The 22,690-nt window shown below is 36.8% G+C and overlaps 2 protein-coding genes across 3 annotated transcripts; one reads left to right on the forward strand and one right to left on the reverse strand.

Annotated features, from left to right (window-relative positions):
- The first annotated feature begins 312 nt into the window (after nt 1–312).
- Nucleotides 313–5,891, forward strand: LOC111340924 (ciliary microtubule associated protein 1A). 2 transcript variants are annotated; one of them, XM_088757543.1, is made up of 6 exons: nt 313–336; nt 2,222–2,332; nt 2,480–2,593; nt 3,657–3,767; nt 4,102–4,335; nt 5,225–5,891. In XM_088757543.1, the coding sequence occupies exons 2-6, from the start codon at nt 2,254–2,256 to the stop codon at nt 5,359–5,361; spliced, it is 675 nt and encodes a 224-aa protein (XP_088613669.1). In that variant the 5' UTR covers nt 313–336; nt 2,222–2,253; the 3' UTR covers nt 5,362–5,891. The 2 variants fall into 2 exon arrangements, with proteins under 2 accessions (XP_088613669.1, XP_022803585.2); XM_022947850.2 differs by lacking the exon at nt 313–336 and adding an exon at nt 1,161–1,366.
- Nucleotides 5,892–6,520: 629 nt separating this feature from the next.
- On the reverse strand, nt 6,521–22,688 carry LOC111340923 (splicing factor Cactin). Its single transcript, XM_022947849.2, has 24 exons — nt 22,386–22,688; nt 21,830–21,899; nt 21,608–21,661; nt 21,172–21,237; nt 17,546–17,626; nt 16,321–16,353; nt 16,072–16,110; nt 15,825–15,887; nt 14,908–14,962; nt 14,253–14,341; nt 13,397–13,486; nt 13,190–13,253; nt 12,770–12,913; nt 12,148–12,257; nt 11,360–11,582; nt 10,854–10,918; nt 10,524–10,562; nt 9,918–9,962; nt 8,842–8,943; nt 8,654–8,716; nt 7,874–7,957; nt 7,510–7,560; nt 7,025–7,090; nt 6,521–6,916 (listed from the first exon to the last, which is right to left on the reverse strand). The coding sequence occupies exons 1-24, from the start codon at nt 22,589–22,591 to the stop codon at nt 6,791–6,793; spliced, it is 2,028 nt and encodes a 675-aa protein (XP_022803584.1). The 5' UTR covers nt 22,592–22,688; the 3' UTR covers nt 6,521–6,790.
- Between the last annotated feature and the right edge of the window lie 2 nt (nt 22,689–22,690).

The following is a 22,690-nucleotide window of genomic DNA, read 5'->3' on the forward strand; positions in this document are numbered from 1 at the left end:
AATGGCGCACGAGTGAAAGAGCGCATGCACGTCGTTTGGCGGTTGTCAGGGTAAATAGCAAGGAAGACAACCGCTGATCGTTTCTTCGCTTTTTTCCACATTATAAGAGAGACAAGGAAGGTTACGCTTTGTTGCTCTGACGTCGGCTGGTAACTGGTACTAGTACCCAGTCTACATGAACTCTCTTCCACTCCTGAGAGAAAAAGGATAAAAACCGATCGATCGCTTGAACTGATGACAACAGGAGAGTTAATTTAAGACAAAACTATCGGCGTCCACATTTCTAAGCTACTTTTATTTTAACGACTGCGAATATAGGAATATCATATAATTGAGGTACGGATTAATAAATGTGATGGTGATCATGGCCGTTACGAACACCACTAAGGCAGTAGTGAAAATCAATCCTGAAATTAAGGCTTGCATTTTCACTCCCGCTTAAGTAGTGTTCAATAATCACTGCGATAATCACTCTCGTCTCATCTACTTTTGTTTCATTGCGAAATGGTAAGTTTGCTTGGCTTTTCATAAAGAAAAAAGACAAAGAGTCGTTTCTGTCAACTTGTTGACGTTAATGCCGAGTCAGACAACTTTTGCTATCTCAGCGATTCAATTGATGATAAAATCTTGCATGGCCTGTTAGTTTGTGTCACTGCCTGATATGCAAATCAGCTCCACGCGGTCAAGAAGTCTCATCTGATTTCCATGTGATCACCGATAGTTTTCACCAAATCTTTCAATTTGCGCGCTGTAAATAGCCAGATAAATTCAAACCACAGACTGGAATAATCTTCAAGAATTATTTTGATATAGAAGATCTATTTTTGAGGATAAAAACACTATTCTTCGTAATTTCGTGACCAGTTTTTACGTTTTTTGATTTCTCAGCGTGCATCTCATTAGTCTTGTCTGAAAAAGTTTGAAGTGTTTGCGGTCAAGTGAAAATAACTCTTTTTACGATTGCATAACAATAGCTGGAATAAAGCTACGCATAGTCCAATGGATTTATTTATCAATCAAATTTTTTTTTTTTATAACTTTCTGAAATTGAAGTTTCATTTGGACTTGTCTAATGGTCGAGAAAGTTGAGACCGGAAATACACATGACCGGAAATGGATTAAATGTTTACGTGTTGCTAAGGGTGATGTTGCTAGGGAAACCGGTATCTTGGAGACGTTGTTAGAAAAGTTTTCGTTCGCAAAGAGGAGGTGGCAGAATCGCATCGGAATTCGCGGCGCTGAGATCCTGGGTTTTTTCGGCAACTTTTCAAGGAATAATTCCCCACCTTTTAAGTCTAAGATTAAGGAGATATGACCACCGAACAAAACGAGGAAAAAGTTTTACAGATTGCTGCGAGAGAAAGAGGTGAGTGAGACCAGGCGCAATTATAAGTTCTCAACTCGAGTCAAGTAGCTTCAACTTAGAAAGCGCGGTGGATGGATCATTGAAAAGTGCTTCGAATGTTGAAATTACTTTTATACCGAGAAAATTTCTTCTCTAATAGGTTTTCTCAGGTGGATGGGTTTTTCTGCGAATAATTTTCGTAAAACTTTTTAAGTCACAACCAGGTGAAGCGTGGCATGTTCGAAGCCACGCGTTCACCTTTAATTTCTTCCATCAACAAACTTTGATCATGGCGAGAACCATATCAATCTTTTGTCTGTACTCAGCAACCCATATTAAAAGAGAAATTAGAAGAGTAGAGAAAAATTAAAGTTAGTGAAATTTGTTCAGATCTTTGAGACATCTTTAATTACATTTCTGTGCGGCTTCAAAACTATCAATGCAACACGCAATTTTCGATTATTATTTCAAAATTTTGGATTCAAATATACTGAATGTGATATCGTTTTCATGATCAATGGCCAAGGAAGTGAATTAGGGTATGTCTTTACTTTCTATTTCACAAAACAAACCTTTCGGCGGCTTTGTGTCTACACAGCTGCCTCGCGATGTATTTTCCGGACTAATATTAGAAGCTACTGGCAGGCATACCGTTAATTGGTTACACTGACACTTTGTTATCATCAATAGCTCTTTCTCTCCATTCGAAGGCTACCGAGACATTTGAATACTTTTCGATCGATCCGAAACTGTTTGCTCGAAATGTGGTAATTAAGACAATGTATTTTATAGCTTTCGACATTTATCATGAATTGTTTACACTTTAAGAGTTAGAATCACTAAGGACATATCTCATTTCATCCACCCGCATTTTAGGCCCCGGGCCCGGTCGATATGGACTCCCTTCGATGTTGGGACATCAACAACATGACTGTAGACGAGTCAGAAAGCCAGCTTATTCATTCGGTCATCGCTTGGAAAATTCAAGTAAGTACGCGTTGGAAATTCTGCGATCGACGGAGTCAGTGTTGTTTTCGCCGTGGAGTTTTCCCGCAGTTCGAACTGTCAACATGCACTAAAGTTTACGGTAAATTAAACGCGGCTCATGAATTTTACATGTATTTTTGTCACTAGTGTTCAGGAAAGACTGCAGCCCTGGACCTGGGTATAAAGTTGATCCTCGTATAACAAGGGACGGAGTTGATGGAACGCCAAGTTATTCCATCCTGGGGCGACAGAAAGATGCAAGTAAGTAGCTTTCGCTAAAAAACAATTGCTACTCGGAGCTACACCTACGACTGAGCCTTATTACCATTTTGAAAGAATATAATTATACATGCATCTGCTCCAAAAAGTACCAGCAGGTCTTTATCAATATTTAACCTGAATTGACTAAATGTCGCCTTGCGTAGGCTAGCTGAGCCAATATTCGGTTTTATCATTTCTGCTTCTTTCGTGAGAAATAAAGATTTACTTGAAAACATGAGACTCAAAGCTTTCAAGTGATCTCATGTTAAAAGATGGAGTCTTTCCGAGATGCAGAGATAAAACTCGATATTTGTCTTTGAAAAACTTCCAACTGTCAATTCTGAATATCTAATGAACAATTTTGGAATTTGTTAGATTTCAAAAAATATATAAATGTATGTTTTGATCTCATTTTTGTTTCATCACGTTTTGTATCTATGTGGATGATGTATGGTGTAGTTTTCAACCAAGTGTTTGAATCCCAATTGTACTTCTATGATATATGTAAATTTTGCTGGTTGAAAGCATTGCAAGTGTTCACCTGTCCAAAAATATTAATTAATATGAGGATTTAAGTCTTTTTTTTTTTTATCTTAGTAATGAACCTTTTTTTTTAATGCAACACCCAAAATTTCCCATTATGTTTAGTTAGTCAGTCACAATCCATCAGTAAGATAAGTTATGGAAGAATATACCATGGGGGACATCCAGGGTGTCTGTAAATTAGAAACTTCAGCCTCTTGGTGTTTGAAGAGAATTAAAAGCTAAATGTTGTTGAATAATTAACCCAGTGGGTGTAATCAACACTGTCAACTACCCCACATAGCCAGGTACTCCAATTTGAAAAGTTTTTCAGAAAAGTTTGGTAAACAAAGAAAATTTATTTAAAGGAAAAAACACAAATTCAATTGCTCCTCTAAGCAGATTGATTACAACATCATACATACTTAAAAAGAAAACTTAATTAACGGACTACATAAATGTGGTATAGAAACACATATTAAGACATGTACAGCACATTTCTATGATTAAAAATTTAATCATTTTCCTCTTCACCTTTCAGTGTCATTCAAGACACCAGCACCAGGGTCCTACTCCCCAGAGAAGGTCCACCCTCAAGGAGAGAGATATGCCCCAGCATGGTCATGTGGCTCGCGAACAAGATACAGAAAACGTAAGAGAGCAGTGAGATGTTAAGTAAAAGCCTGCATGGCTACCAAATAACAAACTCTTATCAATTTGTTAAGGAAATTTACAACTTGTCTATCTGTTCATTCTCCCATGGTAAAATTATTAGACCAGGTAATCATAACTGGCTAACTTTTGATTTTTCTTGGGGGGACTTGGCCTTTTTTTAATTCACCTTTTCTTCCTCTGAAACCAAACTTAGCCAATGTGGTTTGCTTTGCCTTCTGGGTTCACATTTGACACTTTTAGAATCAACACTTGGGAAACTCCTGCAATTTTTTCGAGTCATACTAACTGTTTTTTGTCTTTTATCCCTTTAGGGGACTCCACCCCATCACCCAACTCTTACTCGTTGCCAATGCAACTTGGATCAAAGATCCCAAACAAATTCTCATCAGCATCATACTCTATGACTGGAAGAGCCAAGGCAGGTGGATTTGCTGAGGATCTTGCTAAGACCCCTGGGCCTGGAAATTATCGCACAGTTGATCCAATTATCTACAAAAAGAGAGACCCAGCTTATTCCATGAATGCTAGAAGTTACATGCCAGGAGGTAAGTACTTCAAGTGTAATCAATATCATCTTGTGCAGTAGACTAGGAGAAGTCCCTTTTTTTTGGCTAAGTCCATCGCGCCAGGAAAAAAAAAAAATCAGAGTAAACAAATTGATGTTAGCATGCTGCAGGGATTTCTTGTGGTGATGCTGATGCACCCAGAAGCTCCATTTCCCACTGTGTGCTTACTACAATTTTTTTTTCATGAATTTTTTTATGCAGCTTCTTAAATTACCTAGTAATTGATTTCAAATGTGAATTACAATTTTTCAGTGAAATTGTTTCTCAAAGAGATTGACACCCAATTTATGATATGAAATTATCCCCTTTCTTTTACTGTTAACCGCCTCCCGGTTAGGTCATTGGATAGAGTGCTGGACTGTTGTGCAGGAGGTCGAGGGTTCGAGCCCTGGCCGAACCAACACTCAAGGTCTTAAAATAATTGAGAAGAATTTGCTACCTTTCTATAACATCAAGAAATGGTTAGATATTCTAGTCTTCTCGGATAGGGACGAATAAATGGAGGTCCCATCTCCAGCAGGGTTGGGGTAGGAGACGTTAATTTCCCACACACGAGATTACTGTGTGATGGATGTCCTTCCCTGGGGTGGGATGGGTGGGAAGGTGAGGTCGATAGACTGAAGCGGCTGCCAGAGGCGCCTGATATGCTGACGTCTGTTCTCAACCTTACACTGCACCCGTAATTCAGCCTCTGGGCTGCAAGTGGTCAGATATAAACTATATTTTATTTTATATTTACATATGAGCAGCTAGTTTTACAAAGATGAAGTTTCTTACAACATCTTCCTGTACCATTATCAAAAAATAATAATAATAATAATAGAAAAGATATGAAGAACAACATAACTTGCACTCCCTTTCTCTGCAGATTCTACTCAAAAGCCTGGACCGGGAGCCCACAGCCCTGAGAAGGTGTACATGAACAAACCCGCTGCTCCAAAATTCTCACTTGGAATCCGTCACAGTGAATTTATAACACCTCTTATCATTGATGTTACAGACTAAATGTTTACCTCTTATTCCCAGTTCAGTTTTTATTCTTTTCCCCTTTCTTTTACTGTTATTTAGCCTCAAACAAAACTGAATTCTTTTTTATCAATTCAAGTTTGAAAAAATTTTTTTGATCCTTTTTTTTTTCTTTTTGTTAGGCCATAAGTTTTTAAATCCCATTGAGGAGTTGCAGTAAATCCCAGACTTTTGATCTGTATACTGCTAAATTAAATTCATCATAAAATATACATTTGGAATTTAATTTGGATCAGGATTTTCATTTTACAAATGTATTGCCTCAAGATTTTAAAAAACAACAGTGAAGATAATAACTGCAAATCATTTTCATTGTGTTACTAACACTGGCCTCTTTCATTTTACATCTCCTACACAACAATTGAATGTTCCAAAAATCATATAGTTATTACTTAAAGGAGTGCTATGCCCTAACAATTTGCTGCCTGTAATTGATGCTTGTGAAGTAAGAGATTTCCTGCTTTATTTACCTACTATGTAAATTTGTTAATAAAAAAAGTGAAATTATTGTCATGAGTTCTGTTTATTTGTACTTCAGTTTTATAGAAGGAACAGTACTGAGTCCCCTTTACAACTCAAACCATTGCTGCTTTGAGCTTGATTGTGCTGACTTGATTGCAAAAACTTATTAACAGCCATACTTTGCCTTTCTTCTAATCACTTTTGCTCAACCCCTTTTAAGTATTTGAGCAAAGATATTAAAAACAGTTTTCACTTTGCCATAAAGGTTCAAGTTAGTGCACATTTAAGGTATGCAAATAAAAATACAATGACAGGATAAAGGAATTCAGGAGGGCACCCAAGTCATCACTTTCCTGTCACAACATAAGGAAGCCTTAATCCAATCAGAGGACCTGCCATTTATTAAAGGAGAGGGCAACTACTGAAATTTGTTTTTTACCAGGTGCAGTTGTAGTATGCCCAACCCTAATTTCTTGGAAAAAAACTCTTATGTGTAACACCCCCCCCCCCCATCATATGATCCAAAAAAAATATATGGCCCTGCCCAAAGCTTTATATCAATTTTTGTGACCCTCCTCTCTTTGGCTGCAAATAATGTGATGCCCCCCCTACATATTTGCACCAGACCTTCACACCCTCTGTTTAATGACAGGCTCATTAAAAAAGAGAGAGATGCTACAAGCAGTCATCATACAATGAGACTGCAACAATTTATTAACTAAACTATTATATGCATGACCAATATTAGCACATAAGCCTGAAGTAGCCACAGGGAGTATTGATTGATGATCTAACCTCACTGAGAAGTTTGTCCGATTTGTAGTAATTCTTACACTGAAAAGAAAATGTACACAATTCTACACAAGAAATTAGACATGCGATACTAGTATGACCTACATCTAAAAGAACAGAACAAAAAAAAAAGAAAAAAAAAAAAAGGTGCCTGCTATCTTCGATATCTATATCTCTTAAAATGAAACCAGAGTTGGAAAATATTGTTTTGAAATTGGCAGCGAAATCCATGACGATGAGAATACTCCCACTCGCGGTTGACAATCTTGAAAGCGATATCCTAAAATGGAAGAGAAACAAATGTTACATAAAGAGCAGATCATTCAAATTATGAAGTCAACAAAATCACTGGAATCATAAACTTGTTTGCAGAGAAGTCATAAAATACCTCATATGGGGGCCCTGCATGAAACCTTAGAATAGCAAAGTCTTTTGAATCTCCTGGACTTTGTTCCTGGAAAAGAATACATGTACATCTCTATAAATTCAAGTTGTAGCATATTTGAAATGAGAGAAAAAGAAGAATAATCTTTTAACTCCCATGAGTGATCAAGGCAGAATTTCTCCTCACAAACATCAATACAATAGTAGAATAGTAAAGAGAATAAAGAAACAAGAAAATCAGGGGATTATCAGTTGATCCAATACCATATTCTCCAAACTTACTTCTTAAAAATTGTGACAGGTTTGGAGAATATGGTATTGTATCAACTGAAAATCCTCTGATTTACTTGTTTCTAAATGAGATCTTGTGTGATATGAATATCCTCATCATTGTTCTGGAAAGAAACAAGTTCCACCCTTAATAAAAAAAAAAAAAAAATTAACAACTTAGAGAGAATTAAAAAATAATAATAATTAAAAGTGACCCACCAAAAAATATTCTGGTGCTTCTTGTTTATCGATAAGATCAGGATAAAATATCTGTCAGGAAAAAAACCGACTGTTATGTAAAATCAATAACCATCAATGAAATTCACATGGCTGGTTGTTTACTTAAGGCCCAAGACATGGGTTGATTTAAATTAAATAAATGTCCTTCTGCTATAAGCTTTTGGCCTTCTTGACAGTGTTTGCAAAAATAAATGTTCACTCAGATAAAAGGTTCAGCTAAATTGAAGATAGCTTAGAATGAAGTTTTCTTAAAAAACAGATTAACTTTGCTAAAATAACCAGCCCATAGGGATTAACTGTCAATGGATAAAACTAAGAAAAAAATGACAATTTTAGAACTTACATTAAACTTGTATCCTTGTACAATCTTGGGTGGTGGGTTGTCACTATCATAATGCGTCTGATTGTATTTATTCCATTCATATCCCTGTAAAAAAGCAGTGATGAAATCTTATTCTAGAACAACTGATCAAAAGTCAGCACTCCACTGGGGTTTCATTAACGTTTTAAGCAGGAGGGCTACTGGTTTTCAAAGGTAGGCAAAACTTTTTGAACTGTACTTCTTCACAATGATAAACTTTCCTCCAGATGGTCAAACCAGGTGGGCAAAACTGTCCTAACAACCGGTCAATTTACCCGGTGCCCAGCCCTTAATGAAACCCCTGACTCCAGCTGAGTGTCCCAACTGCAGCAGCTTAACATAATCATACTTAGTCTTAATGCAAGAAACTGACTACGAATACATGCATTGTCATTCTCCCAAGATCACATGCCAGCCCATTGCAGGTTACCCCCTGGTACACCCCCGCATTTCACCAGGCTTCCCTGACAGTTCAGTGTTACATGCACTAATTTCAATTCAAGGGTGGATTAAAGCACTGTGAGAGTGAAGTGTCTTGTACAATAACACAACACATTGACCCTGCCACTGCTCACAGTTGAAAAACACTACCCAGAGTCCAATGCTCTGACTACTACGCAACTGCATCACCAATGAGGAGACATACCGTACAGTATTTAATAACACTTATGCAAAACAATGCATTTTTGATAATTATTATAAAATAAAAACAAGTAATAATTAACATAAAAGAAAAAAATTACACTAAGTCTTGAAACCTACAGTGTGAACTCTGTTAAAGAATCTTGGTTTTCTGGGTCTGTACTTGTCTGACCATAGGTAAGTCTGTGGAAAAAAAAAAAAAAAAACAATCTGTCAAAGTCATCAGTGTGCTCAGGAGAAATCTGAAACAGGGCTCTCCATCACAAATTAAAACACACTAAATCTACAGGTACACGTGCATCTCTAACCTTTTGCATGACGGGAACAGGTACATTAAATGATTCTTCATCCGCTGCCATGCCTTTACTAGCTTCTGCAGCAACCATTCCTGCTGACGCTGCACTCTTGTCCTTTACCAAGTAAAAGAAATTAATTCTTTGTGCCTTCAGTTTGTAACTGTACTAAATAAATGAACTTCTAAATGTATTTTCAAACTAGTACAGATCAGCAGGATCAAACACCTTTTGGACAGGAAAACTCTCTTACTTTTGATGAACGCTTTTGTTTTTAGTACAATGTATTATTGTTCAACTGTATGGGCCAACACTTGTCAAAGAAATATAAACAAGCTTCAGCTAGTACAAAACTTCGCTGCCCGTATTGTATTAGGTCTTAAGAAATTTGACCACATCTCCCAAGGCATAAAATCTCTTAATTGGCTCACTGTTAAGAAGAGACTTTATTTCAATGATGCTATAATGGTATTTAAATGTGTAAATAATTTAGTTCCTGAATATCTGGCTAACACGTTTGTCCCACGATCTCGTATTCACAGTAGGGTAACAAGATCATGTAATCTGCTCAGCATCCCACGATGCCGCCTGTCCTCTGGGCAACGTGCATTCACGTATCGCGGATGCAAATTGTGTAATAACCGCCCAAAGGACTTAAAAGCAGCTAAGAATGTAAACGCCTTTAAGTTCCGCCTACTGAATGCGCTCCTTAATGGAAATGTTGCGCAAAGATGAATCGTTTCTATTTCCTATTCCTGTGTAATTTTTGTATTAGTTCACTAGTGTTTTTAACGTGTACTGGCCTTTTATATTTATATTGTATTAGCTTTAGATTTACTTATATATACATATAATGTTACCAAATAAATGTTACTATAATATTACAATAATTTAATGTAGGCTTTGTAACTGAAAAACCCAGCTTGGGAGTTGCAATAAATGTATGTATGTATGTATATGTAACTGTACACTGAAACAGTAAAATCTCTCAACTGGAAATTAATAGGAATCTAATAAATATATAAAAATTAACTTAAAAAGCAAAAATTATCTAGGAATTAAGCACTGACTGGAAGGATTTAGATGCTCACCACATCAGCTGTTCCACCACTCAAGACTTCTTGTCTCAATATGTCCTATAAGGCAAAGTGATGTGTTACTCAACTAAATTACAAAAAACAATAAGTATAATTATAATAGATATCATAGTGAGGGTGAAAGAAATAATAATTATAATAATAATGATAATAACAATGATTATAATAATAATCAAGGCTTTAATGTACGGTAGAAAACATCCATTTCCTGGAGTTACCATTATACTAAGTGCTGTGTCTGATTGAAAAAGAATTAGGGAAGAACTTAGGGAACTTAACTTAGGGAAGAGTTAAATTTAAAACCACATGACTATAATACTGGGCATGAATATAGTGCAAGCTTTAAAAATGTCATGGGCAAAACAAACATGGCAGCTTGATGTGATCACATGATTATCATCAAAAAAGGAGTATTAAAAAAACAGTGGGAAACAAAACAGTTTTCATGTGATGGACTCTAGGGTTTCCAGCAGCTATACCAATAATATCCATAGGCTTCTGAAGGCCTTCAACACCTGATAAAGAGGTCAACAAAACAAAACAAATATCTCACGTGAAACAAAATAATTTAAAAAGTTCTGAGATACAGCCTGTACTCACAAGTTGCTCCCAATCCTCTGCTGGATCAACAGTCATACCCTGCACAGTTGATGAGAAAGAATTCAGCTCTAACTATCTAAATAAATTTATGTAGATCAGGCTCTGGTTGTTCAAAGGCCGGATAATGCTATCCACTGGATAAATTGCTATCCATCGGATAAGTGTTACCAAAACGTACAGCGCCATCCACCGGATAGAGATTTATCCAGTGTATAGCTTTATCCATCCTTCGAACAACCGGGGCCAGGCCATTTAAATCCAGGCAGAGAATTACCAAATTGAGGTTACATGATTTACAAGACATTACACTGGGCATAAAATATTAGTCACCTCTTCAACATCTTGAAACTTCAACAATCTGGGACTGTAATTGCCTGCATCATACGCTGTATAACCTAAAGGTGGAGAAAATCCCCCAGATTAGCTTTACACAGACAGGACTAACAAAATTTAATGTACTGTTAATGACAGCCTAAGAACTTTATTACATCCAATACATATATCTTATTAACCAAGCGCGAGGGCCGTACTGGGAGAATATCGGCCTGAGGTCTTGACAGTACGGACCGAGCACAGTGAGGTCCGTACAAAAAAGAGCGAGGGCCGATATTCTTCCAGTACGGTCCCAAGCAAGCTTGGTTAATAAGAGATTTATTATACGACTGAAGTTCAAAGGGACACAAGTGCGGTATCATTCGAGACCACTCGGGACAGTGCCCGGTCCAATACTGAGAGAATATTGACCGGCAGTAGAGCATTTTGATTGGTCGATTTTAGTTATTGGCCCTCTGACTGCCCGAGTCGTGTAATAATAATTAAAATTAAACCTTGAGTACCTTCCTCAGTAAGATCCAGTTCTGTGTAAACACTTGCGTCCGTCTCTGCCCCTCCAGTTGCTGCAACTTTCTCTTGTTCTTCAGATTCTTTTGCTTCACTGCCATGGTCAGGGTTTTCACTGGGCTCTGTATTAGAGTCTGATTTGTTATCTCTTTCTTCATCATCAGACCCTTGTTCTGACTCAGAGCTTTCATCTTTTGACTGGCTGGCCATCTCTGATTTCTGGCAAGAATAGAGAATGGCAGAGACATTTTATGAAATTATTACTGTTCAGTAAAAAAATTGTCAAATATCTAATGAAAAAATTTTGTGGGTGGTATGATGCAGTGTTTCTTCTCTCAAGATTCATTTCGCAAATGGGACTTTGAGCACCATGTTTCACAAGTTTGCTGGAAATTTTCGAAAGATGAGTCTCTTGGCAGAGATGAAACGTACACTGCTTCATGTCAAGAATGAAATTTTTTCACAAGTATAAAATCATTACTTACAAAATAGATGTCCAGTATTCAGATTTTAAAAGGAAATACTCTCACACTCCTTGGCTCAACAATTTTAGCTAAGTTTATCTACCAATAAGAAACATGCGCCTGGCCATTACTCCTCAAAAGTTTCACTTGCCACATGACATTTTTATATGATTGTGTTAAGTGCATAGATGCTAAATTTCCTGACTGGCCTCTGGCAATGCAATCAAGTGACAAGATGCGATGGAAGCAAGACTAGTTTCACAGAACACAGCCTGACAAGAACAGGAAGCACCCTTTGATCATTAGAAACCTCATTTAACCTGTTTTTTCAGTTCTTCAAGCTTTTTCCTTAACATTGTTTGATGAAATTCTCTCAGCCTTGCTCTTGCTATATGTGCCTTTAGCTGATGCTGCAAAGTTTCCCAATATCCTATGAGTAAAAGAGACAAATACTGTGTTTCATTTTTCAATACTTTTACTGCTCCCAGTTTGAAAGTTTCCCTTTGCTGCCATTTCCTGGGCTTGTAACGAGGCATTTTCCCTCTCTTTCACAAGCTCAAAGAATGTGCATAAAGGAGACATACATTGACCAACAATTTTCAAATCAGTGTCAATCAATCAGTGTCAGTCAATCATTATCAATCAATCAGTGTCCATTATCAGTGTCAATCAATTTGGGAATGCTATGGTTTTCCTTCACTTTGCCCTGTGATTGGTCAATAAAACTTAAGCCACACCCTTAACCAATAGGGAAATGGTCACTCCCATTTTCTGATGCTTCAGATAAGGATTTACTTGGCTCTGAGTGATATTTCTTTGCTTTGATTGGTTGCAGTGAAAACTTTGGATTTGATTTACAACTACCAAAAGTTAACTTGCCAAGATGCCATTATTTCATACCTAATTTTTACAGAATCTAGAAGATGCATAAAAGAGTTATACCTATATCCACTGCATCTCCACTTGCTATCTTTTGGTTAATCTGCTTTTGTAATGCCAAAAGTTGACTGTACGTTTTTCCACTAAAAATGTTTGTTACATCTTTATTGACAGAGGCATTTATACTCTCTCGTCGATCCATATGCTCTACAAAGAGAATGAAAAGATACATTAACAGCAAAAACTATTTCTAAATCAAAGCCATACCACCAGAGGAGTTTTGAAATGAATAGAACTGATGCATTAATTTTTTTTCTTAAATTTCACAACTTCCAGTAAAATTGTACTGTAAGTGCTATCTAATGGCTATACTTAAGAAGTACATTTAAAAATTAAAAAAAATTTTTAATGCCAAATGTATGAAACAAACACTGCTAAGAATTTTCCTAAATAAATTTAAAAATGAGTGTGATTTTCACTTACCACTGTACCTTGGATCTTCTTTCTTTAATTTTTGAAGCTCATCTCTACAAACAACTGTCATGTCCTACAACAAGTTAACACAACATGTAGCTCACTGATTTGACATTCCTGTAACCTCAAAAAAAAGGAATGTTGTACTCTCAAGTAATGAAAGCTTAGAGAAAATTGAAAAAAATAATAATAAAAGTACTTTGTTAGGAATTTTACCTTCCAAAATTCTGCATTTTTCCCCTCTTCTAACTCCATGTACACCTTAATATCTACCATCAAGTCTTCCAGATCATCTATTGCTAATCCCTGCAAAAGCACAATTTAAGGCATTCATTAGATACTGAATTTTCACATGGTCTGGAAATGCAATTCCTGGAAAACATAATACATTTATTTTACTACACTCAAAGGGCTCAGCACCAATGGTAGCCCACTAGCCACAGACTAGTAGAAATTCAGGTTTGGCTCGTGGTTTTTTATTTCCACTAACCAGTTTGGCTGGTAAACAAACTGAAATTGTGTTAACATCTAAGATGTCACTAGCCACTTGGCTAGTCAGCTGAAAAGTTAGTGTCAAGCCCTGCACTCAGATTTCGAAAGGAAAAGTTAGGAACGTTGAATGTTAAATATTTCATTTGAATCAGCTGGTCATCCTAAGCCACAACGAAAATAAAAAGTAAAGTTAATACTATATCAAGGTTTCAAGAGGGTTCAATACTGTAGGTTTTGGCAACCTTGAAAAATTCAAAGCCACAGTTTCTGTTCAAAGAAGGTTTGACATCAACTACCTCTTGTAAAATCATCATCATTATAATTTGTATACTGTCATTTCACATTATGTTTGAGTATTGCCATGCTTGAACTTTACAGAACTTTATAATTATTATTTAATAACCAATTTGAAAAAAAATGTTTTCTTATCATGATATTCAAGGCATGTACCAGGCACAGAGCAGATGTTGAATGTTGTATGAGAATACTTTGGTACCATTTCTCTTCAAATCAACAGACTATCAAAATCAGTTTAACTACAGAGAAAATTAAACACATCATTGTCATCAACATTGCTTACCACTAAAATTGTGTAAGGTTCATGCATTTGAATTTCCAAGTCATTATTGTCTGTACTGACGTATTGTGCCAGTAGATCAATGGGTTTAGCTGAAAAATAAGACAAAAGAAGCCATGCAATCAACAAGCAGAGTGTTTTTCTGTTTCATGGGAGTCAGGCTTAATGCCTGATTTCAATCAGAACCACTTGTCAGCCAGGCAATTATATAAATCATTTCACTACCCACCATTTAATTAAGATGGTTTTGAAATGACTGGCACAAAGGGAAACTAAGGGATGAGTAGCTCTGTCACTTTTTTACTACAAATAGTGTGCCATTGAACTTTGTCATTTGTTACCAGTGAGAACAATAATTATTTCAAACAAGCAAACAGTTTACATCAGCCTCCTAGCTGCCTCAACTAATTCCCTTAACCCATTTATTACAATTGTTACAGTAACCAGTTCTCCCTTTTTATTTTCATTTTTTATTTTTTTTTCACTCAGTGTAAAGATTACATTTGATACCTTGGTGCATGGGCTTAATTCTATGTATCCAAAATTCACTCTTTTTAGTTGCAGCCCACAGCTTTGTTAAGTGTTTTTTTCACACAAAATAAAATTAAATATAATAATTTGCTTTTCACATGAAATAATATGATTACATATACAGTACCTCTTCCATCCTGAATGCGAATTTTTGAGCGTAGCTTCGCTTGTTCCAAGTGAAACTGTAATTTTTAAATACAACACAGAAAATAAACAAAAGTCAGCAGATCATGAAATTAAATTGCCTTTTGAACAACAGCACCTTGATTTTGTGCGAAGCATTTTTTCCTCTTAAGTGGTCATAAATGAGCCAGGAATAAAGGTAGTAGTTGCCTACATTAGTTCCTTAACTATATTATGAATTTTCATTTTCACAGTTAAATAGGTAAAAAATAAATAGTAGTTGTATGAGGTAGTATTAAGTATCATTTATTTTAACATTTAATATACAAAAACTACCAGTATATCAATTAGCATAGAACAAAGGACAAATCAAATATATTCCATATTTATCATTTCAATCATATTACATGTAGTTGAGGAGGTGCACTCATAATTATGACAAGTGAACACCTGTTGTTCTGAAAGAAAAAAAAAAAGTGACTATGTGCTTTCTGGGGCTATTACTTCAAACCTGCAAAAGGCATTATTCAGACAAGTATTCCTGATAGAATCGCATCACTGAATAAAATCTCGCATTCTGATTGGTTAACGAAGCGAGGTATTTAGCGTGGAATTACGAGTTGAAAACGAGGCTAAGTGATATTGTTTCGCATCTACATGAACATAACAATTTTAAGTACTGCTGTTTCCTTTTTTTTACTCATTTTTATTCAGTTATACGATTCAAGGAAAATCCATTACTTCACTCGTGAATTCCGCATTAAATTGCACTTGAAAACCAATATCGCACTCATTGCTTTGCAATTCGTACGATATCAGTTTTCACAAGCAATTTAATGCGGAATTCCCTTGTCAAGTAATGAATTTTCTATAATACTAACACTCACACAATGTAATCGCATTTCAATTGATATGAAATACCTTATCCTCTTGCTCTTCCCACTCCTTAAAAGACATTGCCTCTTTATCCCTTTGAAGGGTTTCCTAAAAAATGTGTTTGAATCAAAAAGGAATGTTTCAATAGTATAAAAATGCATATTAACCACAGTAACTGGTACATTGTGTATGTGCATCTGTTATGATTCAATCACTCACTCAGGTAATTCTAAAGAATTACTAAGAAAATCATGGGTTTTGCCATCGTCGCTAAATGATCATCTTTAGTTACCCTTTCTTCTTCTCTCATCTGCTTTTCATGTTCCCTTTCCTAGAGATCGAGGACAAGACAAAAATATTATTGACAGAAGCTTCCTGCTTCTTTCGTTACCCTGTTTTTCTATACTGAAAAGACGTCCAGAATCTCTGGTTATCACATAATTATTTGTAGCTTGGTACATGTACAATCAGTCCCATACACTTGTTCAGTTTGTTAACAGTCTTTAAAAATACAATAATGTAATAAATAAATGAAACTTACAATCCTTCGCTTCTTCACTTTTTCCAATTCTCTCTACAAAACAATTGAAATAGAGTTCACTTCAGTTGATAGATAGCATCAAAGCAAAAAAAACAAATGTAAAGTTGCTAAGTACAGGGGTTTCATTAATGTTTTCTGCAGGAGGGCAACTCGTTTTCACAGGCGGGCAAAACTCTTTGAACTGAACTTCTTTATAAGATAAACTTTCCTCCAGACCGTCAAATCAGGTGGGCAAAACCGTCTTCACAACTGGTCAATTTGCCCGGTGCCTGGCCCTTAATGAAACCCCTGTAAGTATATATTAAAAATATTTTTTCCTGACTTATCCAAAATACATTTAATACCTTGTTAAAGGTTGATAATTTCTCCAATTGCTAATACATGCAGTAACGACAGTGTGACAGTTAATACTAAAACGACCTTACGGAGTTAGTAGTTCAACCAGACAGTATTGGTTAGATTTGTTTATTAGCACAGAAACAGACCAAGTAGGACACTGAATGGGGAGGGATGCTCCCTAACCCATACATCCTGTACACTGTATGATGTAAAATGTAAATGCACACAACTTGCATACGTGGACAGCATGTACGAGCAAGTTTTTTTTAGAAGCACTTTTTTCTGATCTTTTACCTTTACTTGAGTTTTAGATGGTTCCATCGTTCAAATTGTTAATAGGGTGATAAGCTGGCTCTTTCTTTTGTGATCTCAAGTGCAGTACAGGGTTATATTATCCAACCGTGCTTCATAGAGTACAAATAATGTGCAAAACAAGTACAAATATCATGGGATATTCATACTCCAGAAATATCTCTGAAATTCACCGGCACTGGAATTAAAATTTGGCATGTTGGATAATAAATCCCTCATTAGACATTTTGTTGTGTAGTATCCCTGAGTATTTTCACTTGTATTTTGACTCACTGCCCTACAGGCTCATCAAAATACCATACAAAATACTCAGCAATACTACACAACAAAATGTCCATTAATAAGATATGTTTATCTCTTTATTTTCATTTACTGAGAGACAAGAGAGGGTTTAAGTGCTAAACCAACATTACCTACAAATTACAACTTATCATCCAGGTGCAGAATTGATCTACTTTCAACATTTAAAATGATGCCATATACTTCTTAAAGTACACTATTTTGTTCCTTAAACTGAACTGTATTTCTAGAATGGAACCATTCACAGTCTTTCGGCCAAGTATGGCATTGTTACCTTGGCTTCTTGTTGCCTTAGTTTTTCTCTTCTTCTCTGTTCTTCTTCTTTTAAATGCTGTTCTCCATCCCTTTCTCTCTTCTGTAAATTAAACAGGTTACATGTAATGAAAACAGTGGCTTTATGGTTGGTGCACTGGACTCCATATAGTAAGGTTTGTAATGACTTGGGTACAACATAATTTATATATAATAATGTTGTGTTCTGACCCTACAGTACACCCTTACAGTGGGTTTCTCCAGCCAAACTTTTCAGAGAAAGTTGACAAATTGCTTTTTGTTCATACCAGGACCCAAAATAACAAAAACTCCTTTGTCCTCCTTTGACACTGAGGCAAATTATGGTTAGCAGCAGAAACCATTATTCACCAATTTAAAAACTACCAGCACATATGCATTATAACTGTAGAGTGCACGCTAACAATATAAAATCAATTTGGTAGCATAACATGCAACTACACTATCCTCCAAAAGAATCCCTTAACAGTATAGGTAATTGCATGGGGCCAAGTAAAATTAAGGATTGATATCCCGCGTGTTTTTGGAAGTTGCTGAAATTGCCCGAGTCACGCAGTGATGAGGGCAATTTCTGCAACTTCCAAAAACACAAGTGATATTAATCCTTAATTTTACCAGGAACCATGTGATTACTCGTTTATAATATAAGGGGCAAAATGTTTTCTTACTGATCTCGCGCAAAACGGGACGCCATTGTTACAAAACAAACAGAAATTTCTTTACCTTGGCAGCCATTGCTAATCATTTTCAAGTAATTTTGCCCGGGGCAATTACAAAAATTAAGAAAAAATGTGACCTCTCACGCGAAAACGTACACTAACGGCTATCCGTTCGAACGGCAAAACGCACGGCTAGTGAACGGATGACAAACGGATGGCCAAGGCGATTGAAACGGCTAACATGAACGGCTGAAGAAAAATTTTGAACGGCTCAAAGTGAACGGCTGAGCGGCTGAAAAAAATTTTTGAACGGTCCAAAGTGAACGGCTGAACGGCTGTGGAAAATTTTTGAACGGCTCACGGCTCACGGTAAACGGCTGAGGAAAAGTTTTGAACGGCTGACAGTGAACGGCTGAACGGCTGACAGTGAACGGCTGAACGGCTGACAGTAAACGGCTGAACGGCTGACAGTGAACGGCTGAATGGCTGTAGAAAAATTTTGAACGGCTGACGGTGAACGGCCGAACGGCTGTGGCAAATTTTTGAACGGTTGATCCAAAATGGATGAAGGCGATCAAGTTGAGTTATTAATTGACAAAGAGGAAATCGTGGGGAAAGTGAAACAGTTTCTTCAAGCTGGATGCGGATGTTCTCGGGGCATTAAAGGTGGTCATTGTTCTCAACAATTCTCGGAAGCAGCTGTACTTGTAAATTTGAATAACTGTATGGAACTATCACATGGCGAACTCGACTTAGTCATACTGGCCAACATCCAAGCATTCAACTTTGTTGCCCGTATCATAACACCTTGGCGCTTCATTGAAGAGATATTTTTGGACGTGACCTTTCGCGTACATGAAGCAGTTGCTTTCTTACATGAAATAAAAACAAGCCTGAAACACCGAAACAAAGTGTAATCTCTGGGGGAGTAATTAGGCCAAAGGACTAAATGGCTATTTATACACGGCGGCAAACGTGAGCGAGAAACAAATTGTAGGAGGAGATTGCACACTTAACTGACTGACGGATTGTGTAGCGTTTACGGCGACCAAAATCTAAATTCTAAAGTTCAAGGGAGTGTCGCTCCAAAACGCGGTTAACGAGGTGTTTGGGACTATTTTACTGATCGAAATGACAACCCAAAGTTGACTGTTTGCACGAATCTTTATTCTTGAAAAGCAATCGACCACGAACCACAATCAATGACGAAAATAACGATTATTCTGACAGTCAATCAATCTATCGAACGAGCGATCGTAAACTGAAACAACAATACAACGAAATTTGATCGGTAAATCTCATCAAGGAAACAGCCGTAATTTCAAGAATTTCTTACTTTTGACAAATTTATTTACTGCAATGTTTAGAGAAAACTTCGCAAGCTCTGAGAGCCGCGCAATCAAATTGAAAGAAAACAACAGGAAATTTCACTAAAAAGAGTTAGCGTTCTTAAAGGAAGTGGCATGGTTGGTACCAAACACTGTTGTTGGCATGAGTGTAAGACAGACTCAAGATGTGCCGATAAAAGGCAAAAATCAATCAAAGAGTTAGAGGAATAGGGAAAGAAAGTATTCATTCCTTTCCCAAAACCTTTGCGAGACTTGGCAAAGTGTAAGCGTTGGCTAGTGGCTTGCTCACGTTCATCGGTAAAAGGCCTAAATGCCCAGAAACCCTACAATATAGGGCGAGGGCCAAAATAACACCGGAAAATGATTTTAATCAAGGCTTTACAAAGGCACGCAGAAGTAAATCAAATCCGTTAGAACATGGAGCAAGAAAAAGTAAATGCGATTATGCGCTTCCATTAACGTGAAATCCGTCGTTTTAAGACTGAAATAAAGAGAAGAAAGCGACCCGCAACAGCTACAACACTGAACCTTAAGAACTGATGTACGATCGAATCAACGCGCGCGGCACAAGCTGAAAACACTCAAGATGATGTAACGATCGATACAGTTAAAAAAAAATTGCTATAAACTTCCAGGAACAGATTGCTAATTTCAGTTGACGGCTGAAATTTCCGATAAGGAAACAACATTCCAGGACACCCACATCTACAAAGTCGAACGATTCGAAAAAGACACAGTCCTTGATGTGTGTACTCATTTTAAACAGCATTTCGGAATACACACTTTAGTTCCTGTCACCCGCAAGGTGTTAAAAAAAATCTTATTTAAGGGGAGGCCCTCAGACCTCTCAGAACAAACTCTTCTCAAAAAATATTACAAGAGAAAATTGCAAACTTCAAAGCACGTCTGCTACAGAACTTGTTTATGCGGCTAAGCATTTTTCTGAACTGATGAACAACAGTTGAGAATTTTTCTGAACGGACGGCCGAAACCCCAGCCGTGCGAACTGTTGAATTTTAATTACTTTTCCCAAGGGGTAACCGGCTGAACCAATAATTATTAGTTTTTTGGAACGGATAACACCAGCAGTACGAACGGATGCAAATTTTTTTGAACGGATAACACAAGCCGTGCGAACGGATGCAAGTTTTTTTTGAACGGATAACCCAAGCCGTGCGAACGGATACTATATTTTTTTGAACGGATGACCCAAGCCGTGCGAACGGATGCTAATTTTTTTGAACGGATAACACAAGCCGTGCGAACGGATGCAAGTTTTTTTTGAACGGATAACCCAAGCCGCGGGAACGGATGCAAATTTTTTTTGAACGGATAACACAAGCCGTGCGAACGGATGCAAGTTTTTTTTGAACGGATAACCCTGGCCGTGCGAACGGATGCAAATTTTTTTGAACGGCTGGTGAACGGTAAGTGAACGGCAAAACGCCTTCGAACGGATAGCCGTTAGTGTACGTTTTCGCGTGAGAGGTCAAAAATGCCCTCTGTCTTGACCAATCACAATTCAGTAATTTTGCCCCTTGTATGATAACAAGTATACTTATAGATTAAAGTGTAGATGTGTAGAAAAATTACTAAAATACCTTTTGCCACACAAAATTTTCAAGTAAATGAGCATCTCCGAATGGATTATCAGTGTTGGTATATCCCTGAAAATAAAAACAATAAAAGTTTAATTACAACTAAACAGGTAAGAACAATCAAATGACACATGAAACTTCCTGTTCAAAACATCCCAATTTTAACTATACAAAATGTATATACACCACTTTAGTTAATTAGATTTTGTTTGTGTTGTTTTGTTTGTTTGTTTGTTTGTTTTTTTTTGCATTTGTAAATATTTTTGTTCTCTCTACATATTTATCAACAACCTAATCCTTTTGAAAGTGTGACATTGGTTAGTGTATCATTGTCATTTTCAGGAATTTTCATCCCGGACATGGTGAGCATGTGGTCTAAAGCAAAAAAAAAAAGGGCCAAAATTGCCTGATAAGTAGCAACAATTGTTGATTCTCTTACCAAATATTCCTCATCCCATCCCATTTCTTTCTTTTTCTTTTTCTCTTTTGCTTCCTGTTGGGATAAATAATAATAATAATTTAAGTACATGTATCTGTATATAATCTCTCAAACATGAAGTATTACTCAATACGAAAAAGGGAAAGTCACATGTTGTAAGTACCCTTTTACTAAAATCTCTTTCAGAGAAATAATCACAATTGTGTAGAGACAGTACTTTACCTTTTTGGCAAGTCTCCTTGCTCGTTTCTCCTCAGGTGTTTCAAGTGCTTTCAAAAGTTCTTTTTCTTTCCTTCAAATACAAGCACATGTTCCACATCAATAAAATTAATAAAGCCCTGCTTTAACCCTTTGTCCTCTGAGAATGACTGGTATCTAATTTCTCCTTTCAAGATCACCCCTGAATCAAACATTTAGGTTATGAGAATACAGGAAATGATCACCACTTAAAGAAACTCTTGATTGTGAAACAAATTCTCCTCGTCTAAGAGGAAAGGTACAGAGAATGGTACAGAGAATATGCTTTTTGATGATGGGGACTACAGAGTTACATGGAATAGGACAACAAAAGGAAGGAATACAATGGATATTCTACTGAGCACTAGGCCAACCTGGTTCAGCTTGTAGGGAAACTTTGAAGAACTAGAAATGGCACAATAGGTTAGGCTCGATCTGCTGCGATCTAATGGAATTCATAGAAGTGGCCTTGTACCATGTATCTATGTTCTTCTAAAAAAAAAGCTGTTACATTTGTGCAATCATTAAACCTTAAACCTACTTTTTGTTTCGTTTCTCCTCTTCTCTGTTGACAGTCTTCTTTTTCTCTACAATATTTTCCCGCATACGATCTGCTGGTGAAGATGAGCGATCTTTGTGCCTGCGTCGTGGAGACCGCGAATGCGAACGGCTTCTACGTTTTCGACCAGGAGAATGAGATCTGCTCCTGCTTCGACGCCTGTGCTTCTTCCTCTCACTACCAGGCATGCTTGCTCTGATTTGAAAGAAGAAAAAAAAAACACCCTTTTACTCAATCTTCAAGAAGTCCGCCATAATGTTTTCCAAACGTCAGAGTGAACTGGTTCA

The sequence above is a fragment of the Stylophora pistillata genome, chromosome 4 (genome assembly GCF_964205215.1).
Source record: "Stylophora pistillata chromosome 4, jaStyPist1.2, whole genome shotgun sequence".
NCBI classification, from domain to species: domain Eukaryota; kingdom Metazoa; phylum Cnidaria; class Anthozoa; order Scleractinia; family Pocilloporidae; genus Stylophora; species Stylophora pistillata.

What these genes read in the sequence shown, in the direction of transcription:
- LOC111340924 (XM_022947850.2), top strand. Translation starts at nt 1,312, where the DNA reads ATGACCACCGAACAAAACGAGGAAAAAGTTTTACAGATTGCTGCGAGA. An exon ending in GATTGCTGCGAGAGAAAGAG is followed by an intron (nt 1,367 to 2,221) that starts GTGAGTGAGACC and finishes CCCGCATTTTAG; the next exon opens with GCCCCGGGCCCGGTCGATAT. An exon ending in TAGAAGTTACATGCCAGGAG is followed by an intron (nt 4,336 to 5,224) that starts GTAAGTACTTCA and finishes CTTTCTCTGCAG; the next exon opens with ATTCTACTCAAAAGCCTGGA.
- LOC111340923 (XM_022947849.2), bottom strand. Translation starts at nt 22,591, where the DNA reads ATGCCTGGTAGTGAGAGGAAGAAGCACAGGCGTCGAAGCAGGAGCAGA. An exon ending in AAAATTTTGTGTGGCAAAAG is followed by an intron (nt 17,627 to 21,171) that starts GTATTTTAGTAA and finishes TTTAATTTACAG; the next exon opens with AAGAGAGAAAGGGATGGAGA. An exon ending in TAAGGCAACAAGAAGCCAAG is followed by an intron (nt 16,354 to 17,545) that starts GTAACAATGCCA and finishes ATTGTTTTGTAG; the next exon opens with AGAGAATTGGAAAAAGTGAA.